This window comes from Emys orbicularis, chromosome 8, assembly GCF_028017835.1.
Source record: "Emys orbicularis isolate rEmyOrb1 chromosome 8, rEmyOrb1.hap1, whole genome shotgun sequence".
NCBI classification, from domain to species: Eukaryota; Metazoa; Chordata; order Testudines; family Emydidae; genus Emys; species Emys orbicularis.
Genome location: NC_088690.1, coordinates 64952477 through 64979167, shown reverse-complemented (window position 1 = coordinate 64979167; position 26691 = coordinate 64952477). Strand labels below are relative to the sequence as shown.

The following is a 26691-nucleotide window of genomic DNA, read 5'->3' as shown; positions in this document are numbered from 1 at the left end:
TGTTTCAGGTGCTCTTGGCCCTCAGTACAGGTGGTTTGGACCCAGGCTCCTCCTTTGGTCCTGACACACCCATCCCAGGGTGCAAAGTGTCACCTGATTTAGAAGGTGGAAGGAGGCAATCCTCTTCTCAGAGGCCTTGGAAGAGGATGTCTCCCATTTCTTACAGGCATGTTTGTTTTTACCCTCCTCCTTAGTCCTTAGGCCTGGTCTTTGACAATTGGCACTCAAGAGCTTCTTGTCAGGAAGAGCACTGCTAGGTACCTCCTGCTGATGTAGAGGGGGTCAGACGACCCACGGTCAGACTGGGGCCTCATCAGCAGCTCCATTAGGTGTCTTTAGAGCTGGAGCTCTCAGCACTGCCGGGTTTGAGGTAGAAACAAACAGCAAACATTGCACTTGGAGGGAACGTGAGATTCTCCAAGGCAATATAAGCACGAGTTGTGAGGATCACTCACCGGGAAGACCTGGGAGCAGTCCACAGAGGATTTGAAGCCAGGGATTTTAGGCTTACCAAGAACCCCATATGGAGGTGGGGAGGTAACAGAGTGGGGAGCACCCCCAGGCACCAAAATGCTTCTAAACTACCTACAGGTAAACTATTTATAGGAAAGGCTAGAATCTAAGTGGGAACACTAGCAAAGCTGCCATGATCAGTAGAAGGAACTGGAGAGGCAGGTGATTTGTGCCTCACCTTTTGCCCTTGGCTTGGCACATGAGGCGACCCAGGACACACTGAACACAGCTAGTAAAATTTTTCCAGTCGCAGGCACATGGAGTGCATGCTCACCCATAGTGGCATACACATAGGGACCATCACCTGATGGAGAACAGTGAGGATGCTACATATATCTCTATGTCTAACCAACCACTACCACAGGTGGTGCATTTGTTAGCAGTCTCGTGAGAATGAAAAGATCACTAAGACCCTCTTAGCTCTCAGGGCAAAATTTCCAGACTTTGACTATTCAACTCGGTTTTTCTAGAACATTCTCTACTTCTCTAATTTAATCTTCTGCCACCAATGGAAGAATTTACCAACACATTCTAGAAGCAGCTGTGTCATGTGGCACTGTGATCTAGAAGCGCCAAGTGATCTACAAGCAGTTGTGTCATATGATATTCCAGAATGTTCACTGAAGCACCAGGGCTGTGTGTCCCTTAATGCCAGAAATAGCAGGAGGGCACAGAGCACCCAACTACAGCTTAAGGACTAACGTAAGAAGCCATCTTGTACAAACAGATGAGTTCACACACAAAGGTGATTATATTTCTAGAACCGAGTTATGCAATTAAATAAGATCTGGGGGGTTATTATGGAAGAATGACACAAGGTGCTTTTCCTTAAAAATACAACTGAACAGACACACACCCAAAGGAGTTTTGCTAAACCCGCTGGCTCCAGAGCACTATATGGGGTTGATAATATTTGACAGAGACCCCACAGTCTGTCGGACAATGCAGTGCCATCAAACTTGAAACACTTCATGAAATCAGGCTGATTTTGCTGGAATTTCATTTTGGAAGAAAACCAGGTAAACAAAATTTTTGATTTTTCTTTTTGAAATGACTTTGCACTTTGAAATTTTTATATTCACTATTATAATAAAAGTCAAAGTCAAAATCAAAACAAAATGTTTTGTCAAAATGAAATGTTTTGATCAACCTGCACCAATTATTTTCTCCCAGGAATTTTCTTTTGCAGAGAATTTTGAAATGTTCAGTTTTCACTCCGATTCGTAATGAAGCCAAATTTTGAAAATTCAAAATCCTTCATGAACTGGAACTTCTGTCCTCCACACAGCTCTCCTTGTGCATGTGTAAGTGAAACAAGAAGCTATTCTGTGTATAATCTCTGGATAGCACAGAGGCGAGGGGATATATGATTACTAGTAATGTCAAACCCAAGCTGTTTAAATATAAATCATAGATGCCTTTGGGTTAAAGTAACATCCTCCGTAGCTTAGTACAGTTAATTAATTCAATATTGTACTAGTAATATCCCTTAGCCTCACTGTTAACACCCCTTGAAATGCCATTAGCTCTGCATATCATGTCAGACTTGTTTTGAATATGGGTGTGATGGGATTTAGAGACACCCTCCCACAGAGACTGATGGAGCAGTACTGGGCCAAGTGGACCCTGTCCCTGCTCAAAAGGGGACTCGGATAGTCAAGCAGGGAGTCTGTTCAAAGGGAGGAAGAAAATTTGAAGCTTCTAGGGACAAAGTGATCCACGGGAGAGGAACTGGACTGTGGCTTAGACTCAACCAGGAGGGTAGAGGTTTCCCCCACTCTCTGCAGAGGGAGAATAATTGGACACTACCAAGAGAGCTGCAAAGTGCTTAGTTCACTGACTGGGAACCCCCACTGGGGAGAAAGTGGGCTGTGCCTACACGCCAAACCAGACAGAGAGCAGGGAGGTAGGAAGCATCCCAAGGGAGACTAGTCAAGTGCAGCAGGAAGAGGTGACCAACATGTTCCACACCTCTCCCCCATGGGCCCTGGGCTGGGACCTGATGGAGATGGTGGGCTGGGTCCCCCTACATACCAACCCAGTACATGTGGGTGAACTTTGGGGGCACTGAGAAATTGACAGGCCACGACCTGCCCACTAGGCCTGCCGGCCTCTCAGTGAAACCCGCAACAGTGGGAAAGAAGGGACCTCATGGTTGTATGTAACCCAAGCAGTTTCTGCTGTGAATGTAGCTTTTGGTTTTAGAACAAATGTTTTCCGCAACTTAATACACGTAGAAACCATTTTGCAAAGTTTTCAATGCAAACAGCTTTTTACAATGTAGATCTTTGTCATTGACACTTTCCCCAGAAGTGTTGAGAATCCTAATATAACAGCATCCTTCTAGGGCAGGGGAAGAAGGAAGTGAAATTGACTTAAAAGTATGAAATTGACCAGATTAGTTTCACCATCCAAACTGAGTGAAATGCAAAAATAAATAAATAAATAAACAAACAGCATAACTGACAGTAAATAGATTAGACACTCCTGACATTTTCAGTTCCAATAATCTATGGTATTATTAGCCACACAGAAATGAAGTTAAACTGAGATTTTCAGAAGAGAAGTAATGTATATGTCCAACTTGAATCTTCTAAAGGGGCCCTGATTTCCAGGAAGAGCTGAGCATCCATCCTCTGAAAAAAACAGGCTTCATTATGGCATCTCAAATGCGGCACCCAAAATCTGAGACTCTCATGTCACTTTGGAAAGCTTTAGCCTAATTATTTTCTCACAGATGAGTTTTATCCCTTTAACAAAATAGAAATCTCACAGAGAGAAGGCCTATTAGGAGAAGATGTGAAGACGAGGCAGCCTGGTTTTGGGAACAGGGTAGTTCCTGGCATGCCCTGGTTCAGGTGCAGTTACTCTCATGATCATTCGGGGGGGCAGAGCCCTGTAGCTGTAGTAGTAGAGCTACACTAATAGTGGGATTTTAGCAGACATTTTCTCTTCTTCCTGTCATTGCAAGTCCTGAGCATCAGTCATGTTTCAGGGGCTTCATATCCACACACAACCCCTTTCAGGGTAGGCCAGGGTCCTTTTGCATGGCCAACATCCAGACGGGGACACACTGCTCAGGGAAGCCCTCCTGCCTCTCCTGCTGCAGGATGGTGAGTCCACTTTTCTCAACGAGGCTCTGGAGGATGCTCAGATCTCGGATCACGCTGCTGTCCAATGGGTCCATGATACAGCCTTCCCGGGCCACATTGTCCTTGAGAATGACAATGCCATTATCCTTCAAGCCATTTTGACACCGGATAAGAAACTCCAGGAGATCTTTATCCGTCAGGTATCCTACAGATGAAGAGACAGAAATGGGTTGTGGTTCACCATTCCAGTGCCATCTGATTGGACTCATCTCAGCTGGATCTTGACTTCATCAGCTTATTTATACTCCACTTATTTGAGGCAAAGTAACTAATAGAAGTGTTTCCCAGGATGAGAGCAGGAGACAGACTCATAGGACACCGGGTTTTCTTCCTTATACCATCACTCTTTTGCTGGTATAAGCTGAATCTACACTAGGAAAGTTTGGTATAGCAATGCCACCAAACCTTTTCTAGTGTAGACGAGGCCTTAGCCTCTCAGATGTTGTGGCTTGGGAGCAGGCCGTTGGGTCAACATGTCATTGCAGGTGTTTTTAAAGAATTAATTGTGCACACGCAAGGGTACACCAAATGCACTGAAATCACCCAACCATCAAGTGTATGGGATGACCTGAAACAGGTCACTTCCCATTCCATAAACATGAATCAATGTGATTAAACCTATTTCATTTTGTTTCATTTAGCAAAACTTCTCATTAAAAGGCTCACAGTCATGCCATGTTCCCATTTAGAATGAAGTGGATCTAGATTCCCTGGCCCATGAGCCACATTGTTCTCCCTACAGCTTTAATTTCTTAACTTTGCTCAGATTTGGGATGGGACACGGTAGCTAGCATGTTAATGTCCCAGGCTTGTGCTTTTGATTTGGCCGTAAGCAGTTAAGGACACCCTTGAATTTGCCATTTTCTTGTTGCACTCAGCTGCCAGTAGGGGCACTTGAAGCTGGACGATCCAAAGAGTTTGACAACCTTACTGCCTCTTTATTTCACACACAGCAGGTATTTGAGAAGCCTGACTCCACGGCTTCTTTTCCTGGCAAGCACGGTTCACTCCACAGCATTTGCAGATAAGATAATAACACCATCACTTGTGTCATAGGTCCAGCTGATAGAGCCATCTATACTTAAGCTAGCGTAAGAGTTTCCATTATAAGATCCTGTTTTCAGTTGCTTCAAACTTTGCCAAACTTAACCATTTGGGTTAAAATAGTCCATGTCATGTATCTGCCTCATAAAGAATTTTTTTTTTTTTTTTAAGTTTCTGCAAAAATGGTTCAGCCGTTTCCAAAACCAAGTTTAGGGAAAAATCTGATTCCCCTCCGCCCCCATGTTTAAAAACATGTACAAATGTTTAGTTACAAAGCTCTAGTGCCCCCATGCTGTGAACCAGAGTCACAGGGTTTTTCATAGATTCACAGAGATTCCAAAGCCACAAGGGACCATTGTGGTCATCTAGTCTGACCTTCTGTATAACCCAGGCCAGAGACCTTCCCCAAAATAATTCCTAGAGCAGATCCATTAGAAAAACATCCAGTCTTGATGTAAAAATGGTCAGTGATGGAGAATCCACCATGACCCTTGGTAAAGCCACACTGCTGCATTGGTGAGGAATCAAACTCAGATCAACTGGTTGGAAGGCAGCTATGTGCTTGACTATACCACCAATTGAACTGGCCTCTTTAATGGAATTCACACCATAGCATGAGCCCCTTTAAGGGAGAGGGCCTTAGTCCTGTGACTAAATAGGTGTGCCCTGGCTAGGGCTGATTAGAGGGCAGGGTAGCACCTAGGGTCAGAAGACATATAAGGAGGCTTGAGAGCCAGGGAGGAGAGAGAGACAGGCCAGAAGTAGGGGGTACTGGATGGTAGGAACTCCAGAGCCCCAGGGTCTCTGTGAGTGCTGGGGTGAAGGAAGGCCTAGAGGGCCCTGTGGTTTCAGTCCCATACACAGAGCAAGGAAAGAACCCAGATGGGGTATAAGCCCTTCCCTAACCCCAGGGTGAGTGGCTGTTGTTTGGATTGTTGCTTTGTTTGAGTCTTTGAACTCCATTAGGGGATGATAGGGACAAGCCCAGGAAATCTCCCCTTAAAGGGAGATTGGGGACTGAGGGAGAAGTGTGTGACAAAAGGCAGTAGAGCCAGAGGTATTTGGAGTTACGATATGGGACTTGCTATATGCCTTTGAGACATGTATAATGATAAATTACTCCATGACGAGGGTGTTCTCAGCCCAAGAGAGTGTTTGAGGAGTGTTGGTAGTAGGTTGACTAGAGAGCAAGTGTGAAAAACTGGGACAGGGGGTGGGAGGTAATAGGCGCCTATATAAGAGAAAGCCCCAAATATTGGGACTGTCCCTATATAACCGGGACATCTGGTCACCCTAGTTGGGAAGGAAACTGAGGCCAGGCATCTGCAGGGCACCTTCCTTCCTTGCGAGGGCGCTTGAGGAGGGCCTAGCCTAATACCTCCAGGAACGTGAAATTTGGCAGCTAAATTCTCTGCGGAGTCCATCTGCACCAAGCCTGCTCCATCTTCAGGCAGCTCAGCAGGGACCTTTGGACATTCTTTCTCTGCCCTGCTCCGATTGGCTGATCCTCCTGCCTCAGTCTCTTCTCATAGACTTATAGACCCATAGACTTTAAGGTCAGAAGGGACCATTATGATCATCTAATGATTCTAGTCTGACCTCCTGCACAACGCAGGCCACAGAATCTCACCCACCCACTCCTGTAACAAACCCCTAACCTATGTGAGTTATTGAAGTCCTCAAATCGTGGTTTAAAGATCTCAAGGTGCAGAGAATCCTCCAGCAAGTGACCCATGCCCCACGCTGCAGAGGAAAGTGAAAAACCTCCAGGGCCTCTGCCAATCTGCCCTGGAGGAAAATTCCTTCCCGACCCCAAATATGGCGATCAGTTAAACCCTGAGCATATGGGCAAGACTCACCAGCCAGCACCCAGGAAAGAATTCTCTGTAGCAATTCAGATCCCACCCCATCTAACATCCTATCACAGACCATTGGGCCTAATTACCTGCTAATAATCAAAGATCAATTAATTGCCAAAATTAGGCTATCCCATCATACCATCCCCTCCATAAACTTATCAAGCTTAGTCTTGAAGCCAGATATGTCTTTTGCCCCCACTACTCCCCTTGGAAGACTGTTCCAGAACTTCACTCCTTTAATGGTTAGAAACCTTTGTCTAATTTCAAGTCTAAACTTCCTAATGTCCAGTTTATATCCATTTATTCTTGTGTCCACATTGGTACTAAGCTTAAATAATTCCTCTCCCTCCCTGATATTTATCCCTCTAATATATTTATAAAGAGCAATCATATCTCCCCTCAGCCTTCTTTTGGTTAGGCTAAACAAGCCAAGCTCTTCTACTCGGCTTCACTCCAAAACAGACCCTCTTGCCATCTCCTCCCAGTGGGGGCCGCGATCGGCCGAACCTGCCGCGTCAGCAGGTAAATAAAGTGGCCCGGCCCGCTAGGGTGCTTACCCTGTCGAGCCGCGTGCCAAACGTTGCCGACCCCTGATCTAATGCATTGTGTTTGTACAGCACCTAGCACAATGGAGCTCCATTTTGCTTGGTCCTTAGGCACTACCATAATAAACATGACGACCAGACTACAATGTGCCATACCCACAGTGACTGAGCATGCTCCTTTCCAGGGCTGCTGGGGTGCAGCAGTATTTTCCTGCAGTTGCTCCTCCTGGCAGCTGGGGACTGCAATGGTGCACTAGAACTGAAAACAAGGAAACTGTATTTCCTGTGTTCTCAATGCCCCACCTCTGCCAGTGCCCATGCCCTGGCAACCTTAATTCAGGCATTTCCTAACTTTTGAGTACCTGACTCTGCAACCTCAACATTCTTTGAACATGTATTTTAATGCAATATATGTATGGTTCATTATATATATAAATTCATGGTGAGCTAACCTGAAACCCACTGTATCCAGATGACATCATATTTTTGGGGGGCTGGAGTGAATTCCTGGAGGCTGTAGCAATAGTACATCTTTACTCTGTCCTTCTTGCCCTGTAAATAGTTCTGGGCCTCAGCCAGGAAATTCTCCATCATATCCACCAGTTCCACACTCTTGAAAACTGGCAAGAGGACATGCTTAGTGACCCGTCCAATCCCAGAACCACAGTCGAGGGCACACTCAGTGCCAGCTTTCCCAGGGCCCTGCGGAGTACAAGAAAATCATTTAAAAGCCAGGAATAGCACCACCAGGAGGATCGCTGGATCACGCCATTAGTCCATCAAATCCACTTTCTTGTCTCCATCACAATTGTATACTTGACACTGAAAAGGAAACGCCTCATTGTGCACATAGTCAGTTTTGCAGTGCTGTACAGAATTTGATGGTAGTGTCAGCACAGATGGAAATTCTCCCCTGTCCCCTGCTGCAATCAGCTTACAGTCTAATGCATGAGCTCTGACTAAGTTTAACATGCAAACCTAGAAATATCATTACCAGACAGAAAATTATCCAGATGATTAACTCTGTGATCCCCAGTGGCAGGGAGTTTCACAGGTGGCCTGCATTTACTGGTCATTAACTTCATGGCATGCCTTTTTGGTTTTGGTCAGTGGGACAGGGTCTTGTACTAAACTCTTAACTTTGAATGGCTCTATCAAGTTCCCCTGTGGGGGCTTGTCTTCATTATAGCACTTTATCATGTTCAGGCATGATTGGGAAGAATCAAGTTAGCTGACAAGATTGGCCACAAATGACCATCAACAGGATATTTACAGTGTTGTTGTAGCTGTGTTAGTCCTAGGATATTACAGAAATAAGGTGGATGAAGTAATATCTTTTATTGGACCAACTTCTGCTGGTGAAAGAGACATGCTTTTGAGTCCTGTGTAACTCAAAAACGTGTCTTTTTCACCAACAGAAGATGGTCCAATAAAATATATTACCTCACCCACCTTGTCCATCAACGGGATAGTAAAATGTTGGAGGGGGACATGTCTCCCTCCAGTCGCTACACCCCTGCCTTGGGAAAATCACCCAACCTGTCTGGGCTCAGTTTACCCATCTGTAGGTAACCATATTTGCATACAGCCTAGGAACGCTGGGAGGCCTAATTAAGGAATGTTTAAGTGACAAGTTCCCTGACAATAGACTAGAACTTGGGACCACCTAACTCCCAGACCTGTGCTCATTCCTACAAAGCAGGGAGTCTTTTGCTTGGCACAATGGTGAACATAATGTTTTCACGAGTCCTTAGTCTTCCTAAAACATTCACCCATTTTGTCAAGTCCTTGCAAGTTCAGTTCTCATCTATTCACACCTGCCCATCCACCAAAACTAACCCACCCCACGGTCCTCTGAAGACAGCTAAACCTTAACAGTAGATTTAAGCATACATTTAATCTCTGCAAAACACACTGTGCTTAAACAAATGCAATACAGGCATGGTTGAGTTCTGATCACCCAAAGGATTGAATCATGTGGGGAAAATGTATCCCCACACCCCCGATACATAGAATTCAAAAATGGACAAATTGATTTTGCTGAACATTTTTTTAAAAACATCATCTCTGTACAGAGATTGGACATGATCAATCTCAGCACCAAAGGTGTGTGTATGAGAAAGTAACAATGATCTGCTGAAAAAGGATTTTTCTAATAGATGTATTTCTCGCTTAATTATAGCAGCAGCTTCTATTCTAGCTATACAAGGGCTCTTAAGAACCCGCTGTTTTGCTGTAAAATGGGAATTTTAGCAGTGTGCACGCATTAACTGTGAGACTGGAACTCCTCCAAGCTAATTTATCTTTAAAGAAAACACATTGGAGACAAATGTAAACACCTTCTCCCCTCTCCTATGTAACTCAGTGTTGAAATGAAAGCTAAGGGCCAAGGTCATCCCTGCTGTAACTCCATACCTTTCAAAAAAGATACATCAAGGAAGGATTTGGCTCTATCAGCTTATTAAACAACCTCCTCCAACAAGACTAAGAATAAATCATGTCAGAGGCTTGTATATCATCACTTCTTGGGCCCCCTTTCAATGATTAATTCAGCAGATTATTAAGGTCAAAGGACAGTCCCAAGGACGACATCATGGCTATAAATATACTGGCTGTGCATCTAGTTACATGAGGTAGCTGTAGAATAAACACAGAGGCCTGGAAAGATCTCACCCACAGCCACTCACTCTACTTGTCCTGCTTTGTCCATTTCTGAAGATTAATCTGACCTTGCTTGCAAGAGTATGTCTCGGTCCTGCACAGGGTAAACCCAAAATTTTCCACAGGAAAAATCCCTGTTTTCCAACCAGTTCTATCATAGCTTTTTACTGATGCATTCATCAGACCAGATCTAATATTTAATAGAATCATAGAAGATTAGGGTTGGAAGGGACCTCAGGAGGTCATCTAGTCCAACCCCCTGCTCAAAGCAGGACCAACACCAACTAAATCATCCCAGCCAGGGTTTTGTCAAGCCGGGCCTTAAAAAACTTCAAAGGATGGAGATGCCACCACCTCTGTAGGTACCCATTCCAGTGCTTCACCACCCTCCTAGTGAAATAGTGTTTCCTAATATCCAACCTAAACCTCTCCCACTGCAACTTCAGACCATTGTTCCTTGTTCTGTCATCTGCCACCACTGAGAACAGCCTAGCTCCATCCTCTTTGGAACCCCCCTTCAGGTAGTTGAAGTCTGCTATCAAATCCCCCTCTCACTCTTCTCTTCTGCAGACTAAATAAACCCAGTTCCCTCAGTCTCTCCTCATAATCATGTGCCCCAGCCTCCTAATCATTTTTGTTGCCTTCCACTGGACTCTCTCCAATTTGTCCACATCCTTTTTGTAGCGGGGGGCCCAAAACTGGATGCCATACTCCAGATGTGGCCTCACCAGTGTCGAATAGAGGGGAATAATTACTTCCCTCGATCTGCTGGCAATGCTCCTACTAATGCAGCCCAATATGCCATTAGCCTTCTTCTATGCTGACTCATATCCAGCTTCTCGTCCACTGTAATCCCCAGGCCCTATTCTGCCAAACTGCCACTTAGCCAGTCGGTCCCCAGCCTGTAAGGACTTGCTAGTAGGTCACATGGAAATTCACATCAGAGAAGTTAGGGTCACAAAACTCCTTCCTTAGGCTGCCTCTTATCCAGGGTTCCTTGTAAGGGGACTGTCTCATCCTCTGTAAATGTACCTACTAATCTACATACGATTAGATATTGTCCATGCACCCAGTGAACAGCATGTAAATGAACATGACAAATGTTCTTTGGCTAATTAAGAATGTCCTTGGCCTGTGGAGAATGCCTGTCCCATGAACTCTTCACTAGCCAAAGAGCATTCGTTATTAGTATTCATTTTTGGCTTTTCAGTGCATTATCAAAAACCAAAACATTCTGATTGAAAATGGCACCACACTGCCTCATGGGAGTTGTAGTTTGGGTACCTTATGCTCCCATTCTCTGTTAGGCAGAGCTGTCTGGCCAGACTTCATCTCCCATGATGCACCATGGCCAGCAGCCCCCTATGAGGTACCCGCTTCCCTCAGCAAGAGGGGAGAAAGTGGTGTATCATGGAAGATGTAGTCTGACCTGGAAGGCCCGCCTACAGGGGAGAATGTGAGCATGAACCACTTGAACTACAGTTCCCATGAGACATTGCAGTTTTTTTCAATCCATTTTTAATCAAAATATTGAAATATTTTGATTTTCAGCTGAAATCATCTGAATTTCGGGTGCCCTGTATTTTAATGAAAAATCAAAATTTTCCACAGAGAGCAGACACTTTTTAGCAAAAAAAACCTTAATTGAGTTGAAAACCCAATTTTCCATTGTCAAACAGTTTTGCCAGACAGACTTTTGACCAGCCCTGTGTTTGGATGGAAAGCACTCTGCTGGTTGGTTCCCTCATGCCATCTCGGCCCCTAAGCTGCTATCCTGTAGGAGATGTACATATTCAAAAGCTCTGGCAAGTAGCAGAATGAGGGGCTCATGGAGCTCCTTAGAGATATGGCAGTGTAAAACGAGTCTTTCTGGGGCATCTCCCTAGTGGGGCTCTGGACTCTTGCCATGCCCAGTTACCACCATGGGGTTACTCCAGTACAAGCCGTACCCTCTTAGTCCTTGTAGTGGGTGTGACAATGCGGTTCTGGCGGAACCCAACTGAGAGTGCCAACTCAGGACAAATTGCTCAAACACGGCAGTTACAGCCCAAGGCTGGGGTCTTTTCCACCTCTAAGGCAAACCAAACCAGCCAGACTAAGAGGACTTCGGTCTCACCCCACTGGCTAACCACAAGTCTCACAAGCAATCTCCTTAGACACTCCAGTTTCCCAGTATTACCACCAGTGCCACTCGTTATGGGGACAAATGGTTATGAAAACCCAGACCCCAGTAAAAGAAAAAGGTTCTCCTGATCCCAAAGGACCAAGCCCCAGACCCAGGTCAATATACAAATCAGATCTTACCCACAAATCACGCTGTTGCCAATCCTTTAGAATCTAAAATCTAAAGGTTTATTCATAAAAGGAAAAAGATAGAGATGAGAGTTAGAATTGGTTAAATGGAATCAATTACATACAGTAATGGCAAAGTTCTTGGTTCAGGCTTGCAGCAGCGATAGAATAAACTGCAGGTTCAAATCAAGTCTCTGGAATACATCCCCCGCTGGGATGGGTCCTCAGTCCTTTGTTCAAAGCTTCAGCTTGTAGCAAAGTTCCTCCAGAGGTATGAAGCAGGATTGAAGACAAGATGTAGATGAGGCATCAGCCTTATATAGTCTTTTCCAGGTGTAAGAACACCTCTTTGTTCTTACTGTGGAAAATTACAGCAAAATGGAGTCTGGAGTCACATGGGCAAGTTCCTGCATACTTTGCTGAGTCTCAAGGCATATTTGCCTTCTCTCAATGGGTCCATTGTATAGCTGATGGTCCTTAATGGGCCATCAAGCAGGCTAGGCAGAGCTAACACCAGTTTGTCTGGGATGTCACCCAGCAGCATAGCATAAGTTTGAAATACAGACAGTATAGAGCCAATATTCATAACTTAAACTACAAAATTGATACACACATATAGACAGCCTAATCATAACCAGTAAACCATAACCTTGTCTTAGACACCCCATTTGACCCCCTTTATACAAGACTTGCGTGCCACTACAGGACCTTGGTTGCAATAATGATCTATATGGTCCCAGATTATATCAATAACGTCACAGTGGGTCCTGCCCTTGTGGGCCCTGCTTGGTTGATGGGTAGGGGGAAAGCAAAGGTGCAGGTTCAACACAAAACAAGCCCTTTCTGAGAACAGTGAAAAGCAGACATGGCAGAGGCACCATCTTACTTCAGAGGTGCCTGGATAGCTGCCTTAGTCTTTACCTATCGGGTTTGTCCCTGAAGTTCACTGGACTCCTTGAAGAGCTGGGGGTGTTTCTGGAGTGAAGGTTCTTCCTGCTGTTTCAGGAGCTACTCCAGCCGCCCCCTTCTCAAGGCTTCCCCCTTGTGGACTGCAGCTTCCTCCTTTTAAAGCTTTCCTGCTTACCATGCATGTTTGGCAGGGTTACCTTAGGGCACAGAGCTTCCCAAGCTCCTTCTCTGTTAGTGCAGAGTTTATAAGCCCACCACAGGCAGCCACGGCAGAGGCTTATGGCATCACTGCTCAAGGCCTTGGAGGAGTGGAAAGGAATGCCGAGAAGGGCAGTGGCAGAGAAGGCATTAGAACACAGGAACTTTTCCATTACTGCTTCCTGTCTCAGGGGGAAAGCTGCAGGTGAGGAGAGAGGAACTAGAGTTGGTTAGAAAAAAAAAAAAAGAAAAAAGTTATTTTTCCACAAAAAAAATCATAAAGTTTGTATTTTTTTTTTCAAAATTTGCAATGCAAATTTGTTGACAAACACAAAATTAAAAAGGGAAAATAATTCACTAATCAAAAAAAATTTTGATAAAAATTTTCAGTGTTCAGACACCAAAAACTTTACTGAGAATTGAAAACTTTTACCGCAAAATACTCAATTTCCATTTTGTCATCTAACAATTGGAAAACTTCAACCCAAATGAAAATTTTCCACACCAAAAAAAAAATCATTTTGGTCAAAAAGCCATTGTTGGTCAAAAAACATTCTGATGACAAGACTTCAATCAGCTCTAGGAGTAACAGGATGCAGAGAGAAGGCAGAGGATTGGGGCATGAGAGTATTTGGCTTTGGATTCACTATACACCGAATACTAGGCCAAACTATTTGGCATTCACTGTATAATAAAATAATGACCATGCCCTATCCTTCAGCGTTCAGATCCAACAAATGAGCCAATAACATCATGTAGTGGTTAGTGGCCATCCCTCCCCATCAGTCTCAGAGGGAGGCCACACCCCCTCATTATGTTGTACCTATAAATGCAATGCTCAATAGGGGAATTAGCAGTCTCAGGGCTCTGGCCCTGGCGCAGGGCAGAGAAGTAAGCAAACGCAGGTCATCCAGCCTAAGGTGGGTAGGTGGTCATCCCAAGGGTGAGGCAGCTGCAAGGGGACCCGGGCCCACCCTACTCCACCGGGTCCCAGCCCAGGGCCCTGACAGTGGCAGAGGGCTCTGCCAGTGGGTCAGCAGGGATTCCATTGTAACACGCTGACCTAGACTCTGGCAACACAACTGGACTAATGTCTAGTGTTCCTGAGCTACTGATAGTCCTCCAATGCCTTCCCAAAATTCCCCTTGTATGCCCAGATAGGACATACAAGTTCACCTCCATACTGGAAAAGAGTTCATAGTGGGACTCAGCTTAGTGCAGCAGAAAGAACCATGGGATGTGTCCCCAGAAGTCCTAGCAACAGTCCTACTTAGTGCAATACCGGTGTGGATACAGCAGCTTGAGTGTTATTTTGCAGTGTGGCCACTCTCACTCCAGCTAGACTAACTTGAGAGGAGTCACTTGAATGTAGATAACACAAGTTAACTCTGCAGTGAAGACCACCCCACAGAAAGCCAGTGAACATAAGTGTATGTGACTATGGGTATGTCTACACTTACCATGGATCGATGCTGTGGCAATCGATCCACTGGGGGTCAATTTAGCAGGTCTAATGAAGACCCGCTAAATGAACCACTGATCGCTCTCCTGTCAATTCTGGTATTCTACCGAAACAAGAAGTGTAAGGTAAGTCAACAGGAGACCTGTCAACCCAGCGCAATGTAGACACCGCAATAAGTCAACCTAAGTTACATTGACTCCAGCTACGTTATTCACATAGCTGGAGTTGCGTAATTTAGGTCCACTTAACCCTGTAGTGTAGACCTGCCCTTAGATTCAACTTGCAGGGATCTGAAAAGAACATAAACCTCAGGACTACAATCAACTAAACAGAGGGGATCATATAAACTACATCAGAACTAGCAAACCCTGCAAGATTCCATCTCATTGGATCTTAGGCATTCAGGGTATCTCTGCATCATGTTCTGTGAGTACAGTATGTCAGACAGACCTGGCTAAAAACAGAAACAAAAACTCTATCTCTAGGTATTTTGTATCTGTCATCATACCTGATGCACAGAATATGATTTCTCTCTTTGATCTAGCTAGAGTAGCACTGTACCAAGTAGTTTCTTGAGTATGTACCCAGGGCCCTGGGTGGGGATAGTCCATGCAGCTGACCATGCTGCTATGGCTTCATAGCTATTGTTACTTGAGCTATCTAGATCCATCTCTAGTTGTGCTGCAGTCACATCTCTAACTGCAATGTCGACATACCCACAGTGAGCCGAAAAACACAAACAGCATATGGAAGCAGGGAGGGTAAGATTCTGAAAAATCTGGTTTGGTTTCAGAATACAACAATTCTGTGACAGAATCAAGACTCCCCATGAGAAATTCTGCAGATTGTTGAAGCACCAGGAATTTTCACTAGACAAACAATGGGAGTAAGAACATGATATAAATTTACTGCTCAGAAACGTGTGAATCCACATGTTGTCCAGGAAGGGTGACACAGGTTTATGCACTGCTTGAGTCCTACTTAAGTCCTTTCTGGAGGACGTAAGTGATGCAGAAGCCTGAGGTGACCTCTGTGCACATGGGTAAATTTCATTCAGAACAAACGCATTTTGTCAAAGTGTTTAGCCCCTTTAAAAGAAAAAGCAAGTAATGTCAGCACTTTACTTTTTCCAAGCACTGTATGGACTTTGACTAATTTGTGCCCATGACACCCCTGAGAGGTCGGAAAGTAAATGCTGTTAGTTTCATGTTACACAGAGACACAGTGCTCCAACTAATCCCTTGACTCCAATAGGTTGCCTAGGGCAGTGGTTTTTGACCTTTTTCCATTTGCGGATCCCTAAAAAATTTTGAATGGAGGTGCGGACGCCTTTGGAAATCTTAGACATAGCCCTGGTCTACACTACGAGTTTAGGTCGAATTTAGTAGCATTAGATCAATTTAACCCTGCACCTGTCAACACGACAAAGCCATTTTTGTCGACTTAAAGGGATCTTAAAATCGGTTTCTGTACTCCTCCCCGACGAGGGGATTAGCACTGAAATTGACATCGCCGGGTCGAATTTGGGATAGTGTGGACGCAATTCGACGGCATTGGCCTCCGGGAGCTATCCCAAAGTGCTCCATTGAGACCGCTCTGGACAGCACTCTCAACTCAGATACACTGGCCAGGTAGACAGGAAAAGCCCCGGGAACTTTTGAATTTCATTTTCTGTTTGGCCAGCATGGCAAGCTGATCAGCACAAGTGACTATGGAGTCCCAGAATTGCAAAAGAGCTCCAGCATGGAGGTACTGGATGGGAAGTACTGGATCTGATCGCTGTATGGGGAGAAGAATCCTCGCAGCAGGCAAGCACACAGCAGGCAAGCAGAGAATCCCTTCTCCCCAGCAGCCAGGAACTGTTCATCACCCTGGAGCTAATACCCTCCCAACCCTGCCAAAGTGGGCTCCCGGACCATGAAGCCGGAGAAGGCACCTCTGGTGAGTGTACCTTTGTAAATATAATACAGGGTTTAAAAGCAAGCATGTTTAATGTTTAATTTTCCCTGAAGGCTTGGGATGCATTCGTGGCCAGTATAGCTACTGGAAAAGTCTGTTAACGTGTCTGGGGATGGAGCGGAAATCCTCCAGGGACATCTCCATGAAGCTCTCGTGGAGGTACTCTGAAAGGCTTTGCCATGTGGTGGGTGGAGGCCCGTTCATGCTGAGCTGTTCGCGTTTGGCTGAGAGGGATCTTCCCTGATACTAGCCACGCAGTGGGGGCGGGGGGCAGGTGAAGCACATGTGCTATATAATGTGAATCGCTTGATTCAGTGTGAAATAGTCTTCCCTTTGTTCTCTAAAATGTATCTTTTTAAATACTATTCTCCCTTTTTTTCCTCCCGCAGCTGCAAATGTTTCTACGCTCCCCCTATCATCTCCGTCCCAGAGGCTAATGAGCCTAATGTGGGAGCAAACTGACATGCTCAGGCATCTGGTGGAGCTGCAGGAAAGGCAGCAGGAGCACAGACCGCCGCTGCAGCCCCTGTATAACCGCCTGGCCTCCTCCCCAAGTTCCATATCCTCCTCACCCAGACGCCCAAAAACATGGGGGAGGGAGGCTACGGGCACCCAGCCACTCCACCCCAGAGGATTGCCCAAGCAACAGAAGGCTGGCATTCAATAAGTTTTGAACTGTAGTGTGGCATTGTCCTCCCCTCATCCACCACCCCACCCGGTGCTTCCCTCCTCACCCGCCCCTCCCAGGCTACCTTGCGAGTTTTCTCCCTATTTGTGTGATGAATTAATAAAGAATGCATGATTTTGAAACAATAATGACTTTATTGCCTCTGAAAGCGGTGATCGAAGGGGGGAGGTTGGTTGGCTTACAGGGAAGTACAGTCAACCAAGGGGGCGGGTTTTCATCAAGGAGAAACAAACAGAACTATCACCCCGTAATTGGCCACGATTTGCCTCAACCTTCCACTCTGCCATAAACGTCTCCCCCTTACTCTCACAGATATTATGGAGCACACAGCAAGCAGCAATAACAATGTGAATATTGGTTTCGCTGTGGTCTAACCTAGTCAGTAAACTGCGCCAGCGAGCTTTTAAACGTCCAAATGCACATTCTACCACCATTCTGCACTTGCTCAGCCTATAGTTGAACTGCTCCTTACTACTGTCCAGGGTGCCTGTGTATGGCTTCATGAGCCATGGCATTAAGGGGTAGGCTGGGTCCCCAAGGATAACTATAGGCATTTCAACATCCCCAACGGTAATTCAACTGTGAGGGCTGCTCTCATCTTGGTATTCTGGTGCTTCAGGGCAGGGGAAAGCAAGTCACAAAGTTCCATGAAAGTGCCCTTACACATGCAAAAGTTTTGCAGCCACTGGGAGTCATCCCAGACCTGCAACACTATGCGGTCCCACCAGTCTGTGCTTGTTTCCTGGGCCCAGAATCGGCATTCCATGGCATGAACCTGCCCCATTACCACCATGATGTCCAAATTGCTAGGGCCTGTGCTTTGAGAGAAGTCCGTATCCATGTCCTCATCACTATCATGATCACGCTGTCATCCCCTCCTCACCTGATTTTGCAGGCTCTGCACATACTGCAGGATAATGCGCGAGGTGTTTACAACGCTCACAACAGCAGCGGTGAGCTGAGCGGGCTCCATGCTTGCTGTGGTATGGCGTCTGCAGGAGAGCAGAAGAGCAGAGTTGCAGCGGAAGCGGTGGATGACGACGGTTAGCATAGCGCACATTTCCCGATGAAGAACACACGTTCCCGGGAGCCCATGACAGACAACCTAGAGAAATTCACTATCAAGACAAGAGCAGGAGAGCAGAGTTGCTGCGGAAGTGGTGGATGACGACGGGATGCCACGAGAATAGATATTTATAAAGAACGACGAGAGAACCTGTGAGGTGGATTCATGGCACCAGGAGAGCAGGAGAGCAGAGTTGCAGCAAAAGCAGTGGTTGGATGATGACGTTAGCAGTCCTACTGCACTGTCTGCTGAAAGCAGTATGGCGCTGGCACGGAAAAAAGGTGTGAAACGATTGTCTGCCATTGCTTTCACAGAGGGAGGGGCGACTGACGACATGTACCCAAAACCACCGCGACAATGTTTTTGCCCCATCAGGCATTGGGAGCTCAACCCAGAATTCCAATGGGCAGCGGAAACTGTGGGAACTGTAGGATAGCTACCCACAGTGCAACGCTCCGAAAATCGATGCTAGCCATGGTACTGTGGACGCACACCGTCGACTTAATACGCTTAGTAGGGACACACACAATCGACTGTATAAAATCGCTTCCTAAAAATCGACTTCTATAAATTCGACCTAATTTTGTAGTGTAGACATACCCATAGTCTTCAGACCCTCAGGGGTCCACGGACCACAGATTGAAAACCACTGGCCTAGGGTGTAGCAAAGGGCAGAATTTGGCCTAGGGAGGTCATACAGCAAGTCACTGGCACAGCTGAAGTTTAAATGCAGGGGTCCTTGGCTCCCAGGTCTGTGAGCAGTAAATTGGAGCACATGGCCTCTCAGACAAAGTATGATGCTACCTTCAGTGCAAAGCAGCAGAGAACTTTAAAGTACAAAGGAGTAAAGTCATTGTTAGTCATCAGATTTTATGCTGATCAGAGATGGAGCAAACCCACTGCAACACTACCCAGCATGAGAAGACTGAAGTGAAAAATTATTTTGTTGCTCTCAATTGCAATTTTATGACCATTGGTTAGACATTTATTTAATATGAAGTGAGCACATCTAACAATATAAGTGTAGTGTGGTCTAGTGACTTGGCCAGTGGTCTGGGCATCAGGAGACTTGGGTTTGATTCCTGGTTCTGGTACTGATTTCCTCTGTAACCTTGGGCAAATTGCTTCCTCCCATCCTTTGCCTCTTTAGGGTAGGGACTATTATGTGTTTGTACAGGTCCTGATCTGTTTTGGGACCTCTAGGTGCTAGTGTACTACTACTACTAATTAATAATTAATTATTATGATTACTAATACAGATTTACTAGTTCAGGTAATTCTATTGCACTGACATATTCCCCCAGTAGTTTCTATTGGATACAATATTCTTTCTCACTTCCTGCCCTACATTGCTATGTAGTGTTGTTCTGTGTTGTTAAACTACCACCACTTTCCATCCCAATATATTTAAACCTGATAAAGAAACATATTTCTTTATAGAAAGCCTAATTAACTCATGGAACTCATTGCCCCGAGATATCACTGAGGCCGAAAGCTTAGCAGGTTGCACAAACATTTAAGACATTAGTATGGATAATGAACACATCCCCTGCGAGGCGCTTTGGAAAATCTCCCTTGACACCCATCTGCATCTTTAGGCACCTACATATCTTTAAAAATCTGTCCCTAAGTGACTGAGGTTAGGGAAAAAAATTCTCTATGGGCAGCTTATTCCATGTTTGCCTAATAGAGGGTGGGATGCGGCACACCCCTATCCCAATCAGGAAACCACTAACGAGCTCCTCTGGGCTCAACCAGTACTAAATAGGTGCACCTGCAGAGCCTGTGCCATGTGTAGGAAATGAGCTTAAAAGGGAGAGTCTGTCACTGGAAAGGGGGGTAACCAGAGGAAGGTGGCTGGGCCTCAGAGGCAGCAACGCTTGCAACAGAGCTGCTAGGAGGAAGATGGCTTGCAAACCTCTGCCACACGCAAGGGCCCTCCAGACCAGGTACAAGCCCACTACAACAGGGAGGGGTTGGAGATAAGCCCTGAGCTAGGTCTAACTGTACTTAACCTTCATTGACAAGCCAGACCTCTATAGACTCATAGACTTTAAGGTCAGAACGGACCATGATGATCATCTAGTCTGGCCTCCTGCACATTGAAGGCCACAGAACTTCACCCACCCACTCCTGTAACAGACCCCTAACTTCTGGCTGAGTTACGAAGTCCTCAAATCATGGTTTAAAGACCTCAAGTTACAGAGAATCCACCATTTACATTAGTTTAAACCTGCAAGTAGCCCATGCCCCATGCTGGAGAGACTCTTTTGAATGACTCAGACAGCGAGCGCCCCTGTAATTGGAAAGACTTTTAAGAGGGAAGCGTCTCTGAAAAAGCCCTGGCCCTAAAAAGGCCCAGCCTTTCACATGGGGTATCTCACAACTTCTTCAGAAACATTTAGAAACAGGCTCTGAGAGAGGCAGGGTAGGGGCTAGCTGGAGTATTAGTCTGGTTTGGTATATCATGTCCTACTTCACTGAACAGACTAGGTCTGACCTTGCAGCATTTACACAGGTGAAACTCCCACTGAAGCCAGTGAGAATTTTGCCTATGTATGGCCCCAATCCTACAAATAGAACCACCCCTTAACCTCCGTGGAACTCTGGGGTTCTGTGCAAGTGCTTGGGTCCACCTGCATGGTGTGTTTTGCAGGATCAGGACCTAAGAATTGAAGAAGGACTGGGCACGATGCATGTGAATTATGACACGTGCCCTGCTTCTTGCCGAAGATGGGAGCAGACGACTTACCCCAATAAACTTCCTAAGAAATTCCCTGGAGGATTCAATGTCTGTACTGGACAGCTCAATGTAATCTCCCATCATGCCCTCTTCTGTCGCTGGCACCTCCCGATAGAAATGTTTGGCTCTGGCATAGAACTGCATCTCGCCGTTGATCACTTCGCTCGTTAAAGCATAAAGTTTCACTGCAAACAGAAAGTGTATTATTATTTATTTATAATGGGATACTCCATGGTCTGATTGGGTGTCTTATTGGATTGTGTGTGTGTGTGTGTGTGTGCGCGCGCGTGCGCGCGTAAGATCTTTGAATGTGGGAATAAACCAATAATTTGCAAAATTCTCTTCCTAATTAAAAAGGATGATTAATTCTGGACTGGCTCTGGCAAGGTGCTGAGATCCATCAACTCACATTAAAGTCAATGGGAACTGAGGCCGCTCAGCACCTTCCAAGGTCAGGCCCCATTTGTGTAAATACATCCCTACCTTCCCAGATGGCTCCATGTTAACTCAAAATTGTAGATTTCAGACTTGAGAGCAAACACGCATGCAAATTAGAGCCACAGAAGCTGTTTGCTACACAGCAAAACCGTGGGTTGCATTAACAGTTTTAGACTATGGGTATGTCTACACGGCAATCAAAAGGATGACTGCGCACATATGGACCTACCTGAGCTAGCTTTGATCTAGCTAGCTTGAATAACAATAGCATAGAAGTCCCAGCAGTATGAGCCAGCTGCTCAAGTACGTACCCAGGTTGTACAACCCGTGCTGCTGCAGTTTCACTTCTATTGTTATTTGAGCTGCTTCGATCAAAGCTAGCTCTGGTATGGCTACACGTGCTGCAGTCACACCTCTGATTGCAATGTACAGGTACCCCGAGATGAGGCTAATTGGTTTGTAGAGTCCAAGGCCCAGCACCTTGTGTAGTTGATTATAAGTGTGCAAAGTGTGTGCCAAGCAGGAGTAAAACGGTCCCACCAGTGTGACTGAGTGAAGAATTCTATGACTTTCTGTAATATTTTCTTCCTGCTTGGCACCAGTGGAGTTAATTGCAAGGTCCGGTCCTAAATGACTATATACGGTGCAAGGTGGTAGCACATCAGTCCCTAAATCTTCATCTGCCACAGATCAAAAAGGAGGAGGGATATGTAATTGATGAGGGTGACACAATAGGTGCCAGAGTTTGGAGTTTCTATTTTCATTGTTTAGTTTTTAAATGTTTGGGCTCTATATTACTATCACATGGTCTGCTGGTGACCAGGAATAGTAGATTCGCAGCTGTCTAAGACATATGAATTCTCAACTTGATATTTGATACTTTTCCCTTTTTCTTTCATTAACTGAGATCTGTCCTAAATGTTCTGGGTTTTTTGTCCTTACCCTTTTTAAGTATTTGTAGGCACTTACAATCTAAGTAAAAGACAACAGATAGATACAGACAGACAGATAGGAAGTATAAGGAAACAATGAGACAACATTGGTCAGCATGCGAGACAGAGGTCTCTACCTAAGTGTTGTCAAGTTGTTTTTTTGTAGGCATCAATGCAAAGGAGAGTTTTGAGGCGGGCTTTGAAAGCGGATAATGTAGCTTTTCCTTGCATGAAAAAGAGCTGTTCCCAAACATTCCTGTGAATGAAGACCCAATCACATGACTGCCTGTGAATAGCAAGTAACAAGGAGGCAGGGATGAAGCTAATGCTGGTGTGGATTTGCAACAAGTACTCGTGAGCAGTGCAGTATGTGGCCAGTCTTACCATAGGTCGTGCATCTCCAATACACGTGCAGCACTGGAAGTGAGCAAGTGCCAAATGTCCGTCTGTTTAGGTACCTTCAGCCACAATGTAAACACAGACCTCCCTGTAGACTAAATAAATAAAATGATGGGAAAGGAATGCAGTTTATGTAGCTTGCAACTCTTATGATTTTGTCTTCGGTGTACTGCACTTTTACATTTCTAAGGAGTCATTGACTGTAATTATTGCCTGGTCTCTGAACAGGCGAGTGAGACTGCACTGTGGAAGACCAGAGTAGGCCACAATTCATGAATGAGCATGGACTGTATTTACTGAAGGCAAGGAGCTCAGTGGGGAATAAGTGTGTGCTTGCCCATCCTGAGCACCAGAATGACATCCTGGAGGCAAATGAGGGAGGGGCAAAGGAAGTAAAATAGGGAATAATTACCACCAAAGACCACTAGGAGCAAAATAGTGCTACTGGATTACGTATACGCAGCATGCCAGGGATATCCTTTATCCAACAAAAGCAGCATTACCAGCCCCTCTTGTCATCACCTGCTTAAGCCGACTGCTGAGCGGATACTATTAAAGCTTTAATCCATTACACATTTATGTTATGCCTGAGAAATTTATACCACAGGTGAGTGCTGAGCCCAGCAAGGGTCAAACCCGGGTTTGACACACTCCACTGGTTATTTTCCATACTCCAAAGAAACATTTCACTAAAGGAAGAAAAAACAAGGGAGCAGCAGCTGATCCCCTGCAAATCTTGACCATGGTGATTGTCAGACCCTGGGAAATAGAAGGATCCACTGGCTGTTGTCCTTTCCTCCAGGGACTGTTGCCCTTCTACCCATGTATCCCCTTTCTCTGTATACTGCAGCCACTGTTGATGAGGCTAGTGGAACTGAGGCCCAGGATGCTGGCTTTACAAGATCTCACTTAAGAGATTCCATTGATGATTTCTAGAACAATTTTATTGGGCTTGTCAAGAGATGGAGTTTCACATTCTCCTGATGGATGGAAAGGAGAGGAATGAACGTGCAGCTTGTGCTTCAGGGCTGGGGTTTGTGTGAAAGGGGCAGCACATATTACTGTTATTCAGAGCAGTAACACTCAAAGTGTGACCCCAATGAAAGGGATCACATGGGAGTGACATGCTGCTCAGGATCTTAGATCTTTGGAGTCTGGCCCTGAATTTCTCATGGACCCTTAGCTACACACCACCTTCTGGCTTCCCCTCGCCACTGGCACCACCTCCCAGAGTGGCGCAGTTCATGTTTTTGCCCACTTATCAAGCCAACCAGGAGTTGTGTCAGATACATTCACATCGTGACTCCCATTGCAGCTAAACATGAGAGAGACCAAATCTGGCAATGCCCACTGAGACCACAATAGAAGACGCAGACATAGATCTCAACATAAACTTCTCAGCCAAAGATGGCACTAAAAATTGTCCGTTTCAATGTGGAGGGGTTCTCTGCGAAGAAGGCTGACATGCTATCTGGCATGAAAACAGATGTTGTGTGCTTGCAACTGACAGACGGCAAGGCAACAGCACCAAACACTCCTGGCATGCATATAGCTGTGAACATCAAAAGCAACATTTATGGCGGCACAATACTTTGACGTGACAAAAGACTGGTGGAAAAACACTGCTGTGAAGCACCACGGTACAACACTTATCAGGGCAGCAATTTCTGTTTACAAACCACCACGTGAACAGTTTGCATGGCCAACTGACCTTCCACTGCTGTAAAACCATGTCTTGTCACAGGCGATTTCAACAGTCACAAAACCATCTGGGGATTCCCCAACAAAGGGGAAGAAGTTGAGAAGGGGGCAGCAACTAACAAGTTGACCTTGCTCTACGACTTCAAGGACAAATGTGCCTTCCAAAGCACTGGATGGAACAAGGGGTACTATCCCAAATCTAGCTTTTGTGACCTCTGAAAATGCCGGTAACTTCAGAAGGGAGGTTATGGCAATAATAGACCAGCGCAAGTGACATTAGAGGCTGCAGTGCAACCCAGGAAAACAAAGCACCTGCCAAGATTCTACTTCAGAAAAGCTTCCTGGGAAGGCTTCACCTTTGAACTGAGCACTATGTTCACTGTGGCAAACTTGTCTCTCTGGTGTGAAAGAGTGCCCAAAAGTACATCCCTAGGGGATGTTGGACATTACGTACACCTGGGCTTTCAGAACAGGCAAGCCGACAATATAAGAGAGATTCAGAATTTTTTGACCTGGATCCATTCAGTGAAGAAACCAGTGAGCTTATGAGAGAGATTGGAAATGAGCAGCACAACCGCTGAAGGGAGCTGATTGAAACAATAGCAAAAAAAAGAATGGGCCAACCAAGCTGCACACCAACTCATCCCAACTGACAAACCAACCCACAAAGCAAAGTATAAAGCTAAACAAATCAAGCAGGAACTTTGCTAACTCCTCAGACAACAAAGTCCACAATGAGCAGCTCAACACAGAGGAGTTGACCACAGCCATGAAAACCCTGAAAAGTGGAAAGGCAGCTAGTCTCGATGGTATAGCTAATGAATCATTGCTACACTTTGGGACAAGAGCACAGAATGACTAGGGTGAAGAGAATTTATCTTCTATGGGACACTTCAGATGGTTGCATATTTTGTTTGTCTTTTTAGCAGCTCTATAGAAATAGTGCAAAACACAACTGCTTCCACTCTATAAGAGACCTATAAATGCCTTGATCTCTAACAGAATTCCCACTGGTGTCAAAGGCAGGTGCACATGTTCAGTGAAGGTGATCTGTTGCCTGTGAATGTGGAGGAAACCCTCAAGAACGAATGCCCTGCCGATAAGATAAACAAGATGTCACCTAAAAGGTTCTTTCCCTCGCTAACTGATGTGATTCTAACATTCAGTGTAGCTTGCAGTATGCAGCTGACAAAGTGACCATCTTAAAATAATACAGCCCTAAGTCAAAACCAGGTTTCTTTTTGATTGTCATCAGGACAATTGTGGCTTTTGGGAATTGAAGTAGGACATCCTAAAATTTACATATTCGGGGCCAGACATTTCAGTAGAGCTCAGATCCTATTTCAGCACTATTTCCTAAAAAAGTGGCTCAGCACTTGGCATTCAGCAGCTCCTGTTGAAAATCTGGCCATAAATTAACCCTTCCTTCCAGAAGTACTTTGAAACCAAATAAATAATTGGATTGGGTGAATTGTGGGAGAGCATTGTTTCGCAAGCACCTTTCCACCCTGCAAAGCAAGACTTGGATCAAAGATATGGACATCTGGAAAGATAACAAATATGGACATTTGACAGCCAGAAAGCAAAGCATGTCTGCTCCAGTTTCTCTCTCTCTCTTTCTCTCTCTTTCACACTCACACACAATGCAGCTTTTCACCCTTAAACTCCCAACACATTTTTTATTTTTACTGTGACTGGGGAAAAAATAGCATTAACCGCATCTGCAAGCAAAGTAGATCTCATCTGCCAATTCACCTATTTCTGTGATGCTTACCATTGTGGCACCAAGATACAATAAACTGTGATGCCAGATCAGTGGTAGCTGAAGGATAGAACAGACTGGCTTGTATAGCACCTTATTGTCTGTGCTAGGGTTTCGCAGAGCTATTTATTGTTATTATCAATTTATTTGTATTCTGGCAGCTCGCACAATGCATTAGGCACTGTCCACAGACAGACACACACAGATAACTCACCTAGGGGAAGCCGCTCCAGCAGGTAGAGGTAACTCTGAAAGAAATCTGTTCGTATGGCCTTGTGCAGGATAAAAGACATGCTGTGTCGACAGAGCTCCTCGTCCGTCTTGCGCCAGCGTGACTTAAAAGCTAAATGGGCTCCCTTACCATCCAT

The 26691-nt window shown here is 45.3% G+C and overlaps 1 protein-coding gene across 1 annotated transcript; it reads right to left on the bottom strand.

The window, feature by feature from the left end:
* Positions 1-3535: 3535 nt before the first annotated feature.
* Positions 3536-26691, bottom strand: NTMT2 (N-terminal Xaa-Pro-Lys N-methyltransferase 2). The gene is made up of 4 exons (XM_065410110.1): positions 26538-26691; positions 21101-21276; positions 7566-7815; positions 3536-3810 (listed from the first exon to the last, which is right to left on the bottom strand). The coding sequence occupies exons 1-4, from the start codon at positions 26689-26691 to the stop codon at positions 3536-3538; spliced, it is 855 nt and encodes a 284-aa protein (XP_065266182.1).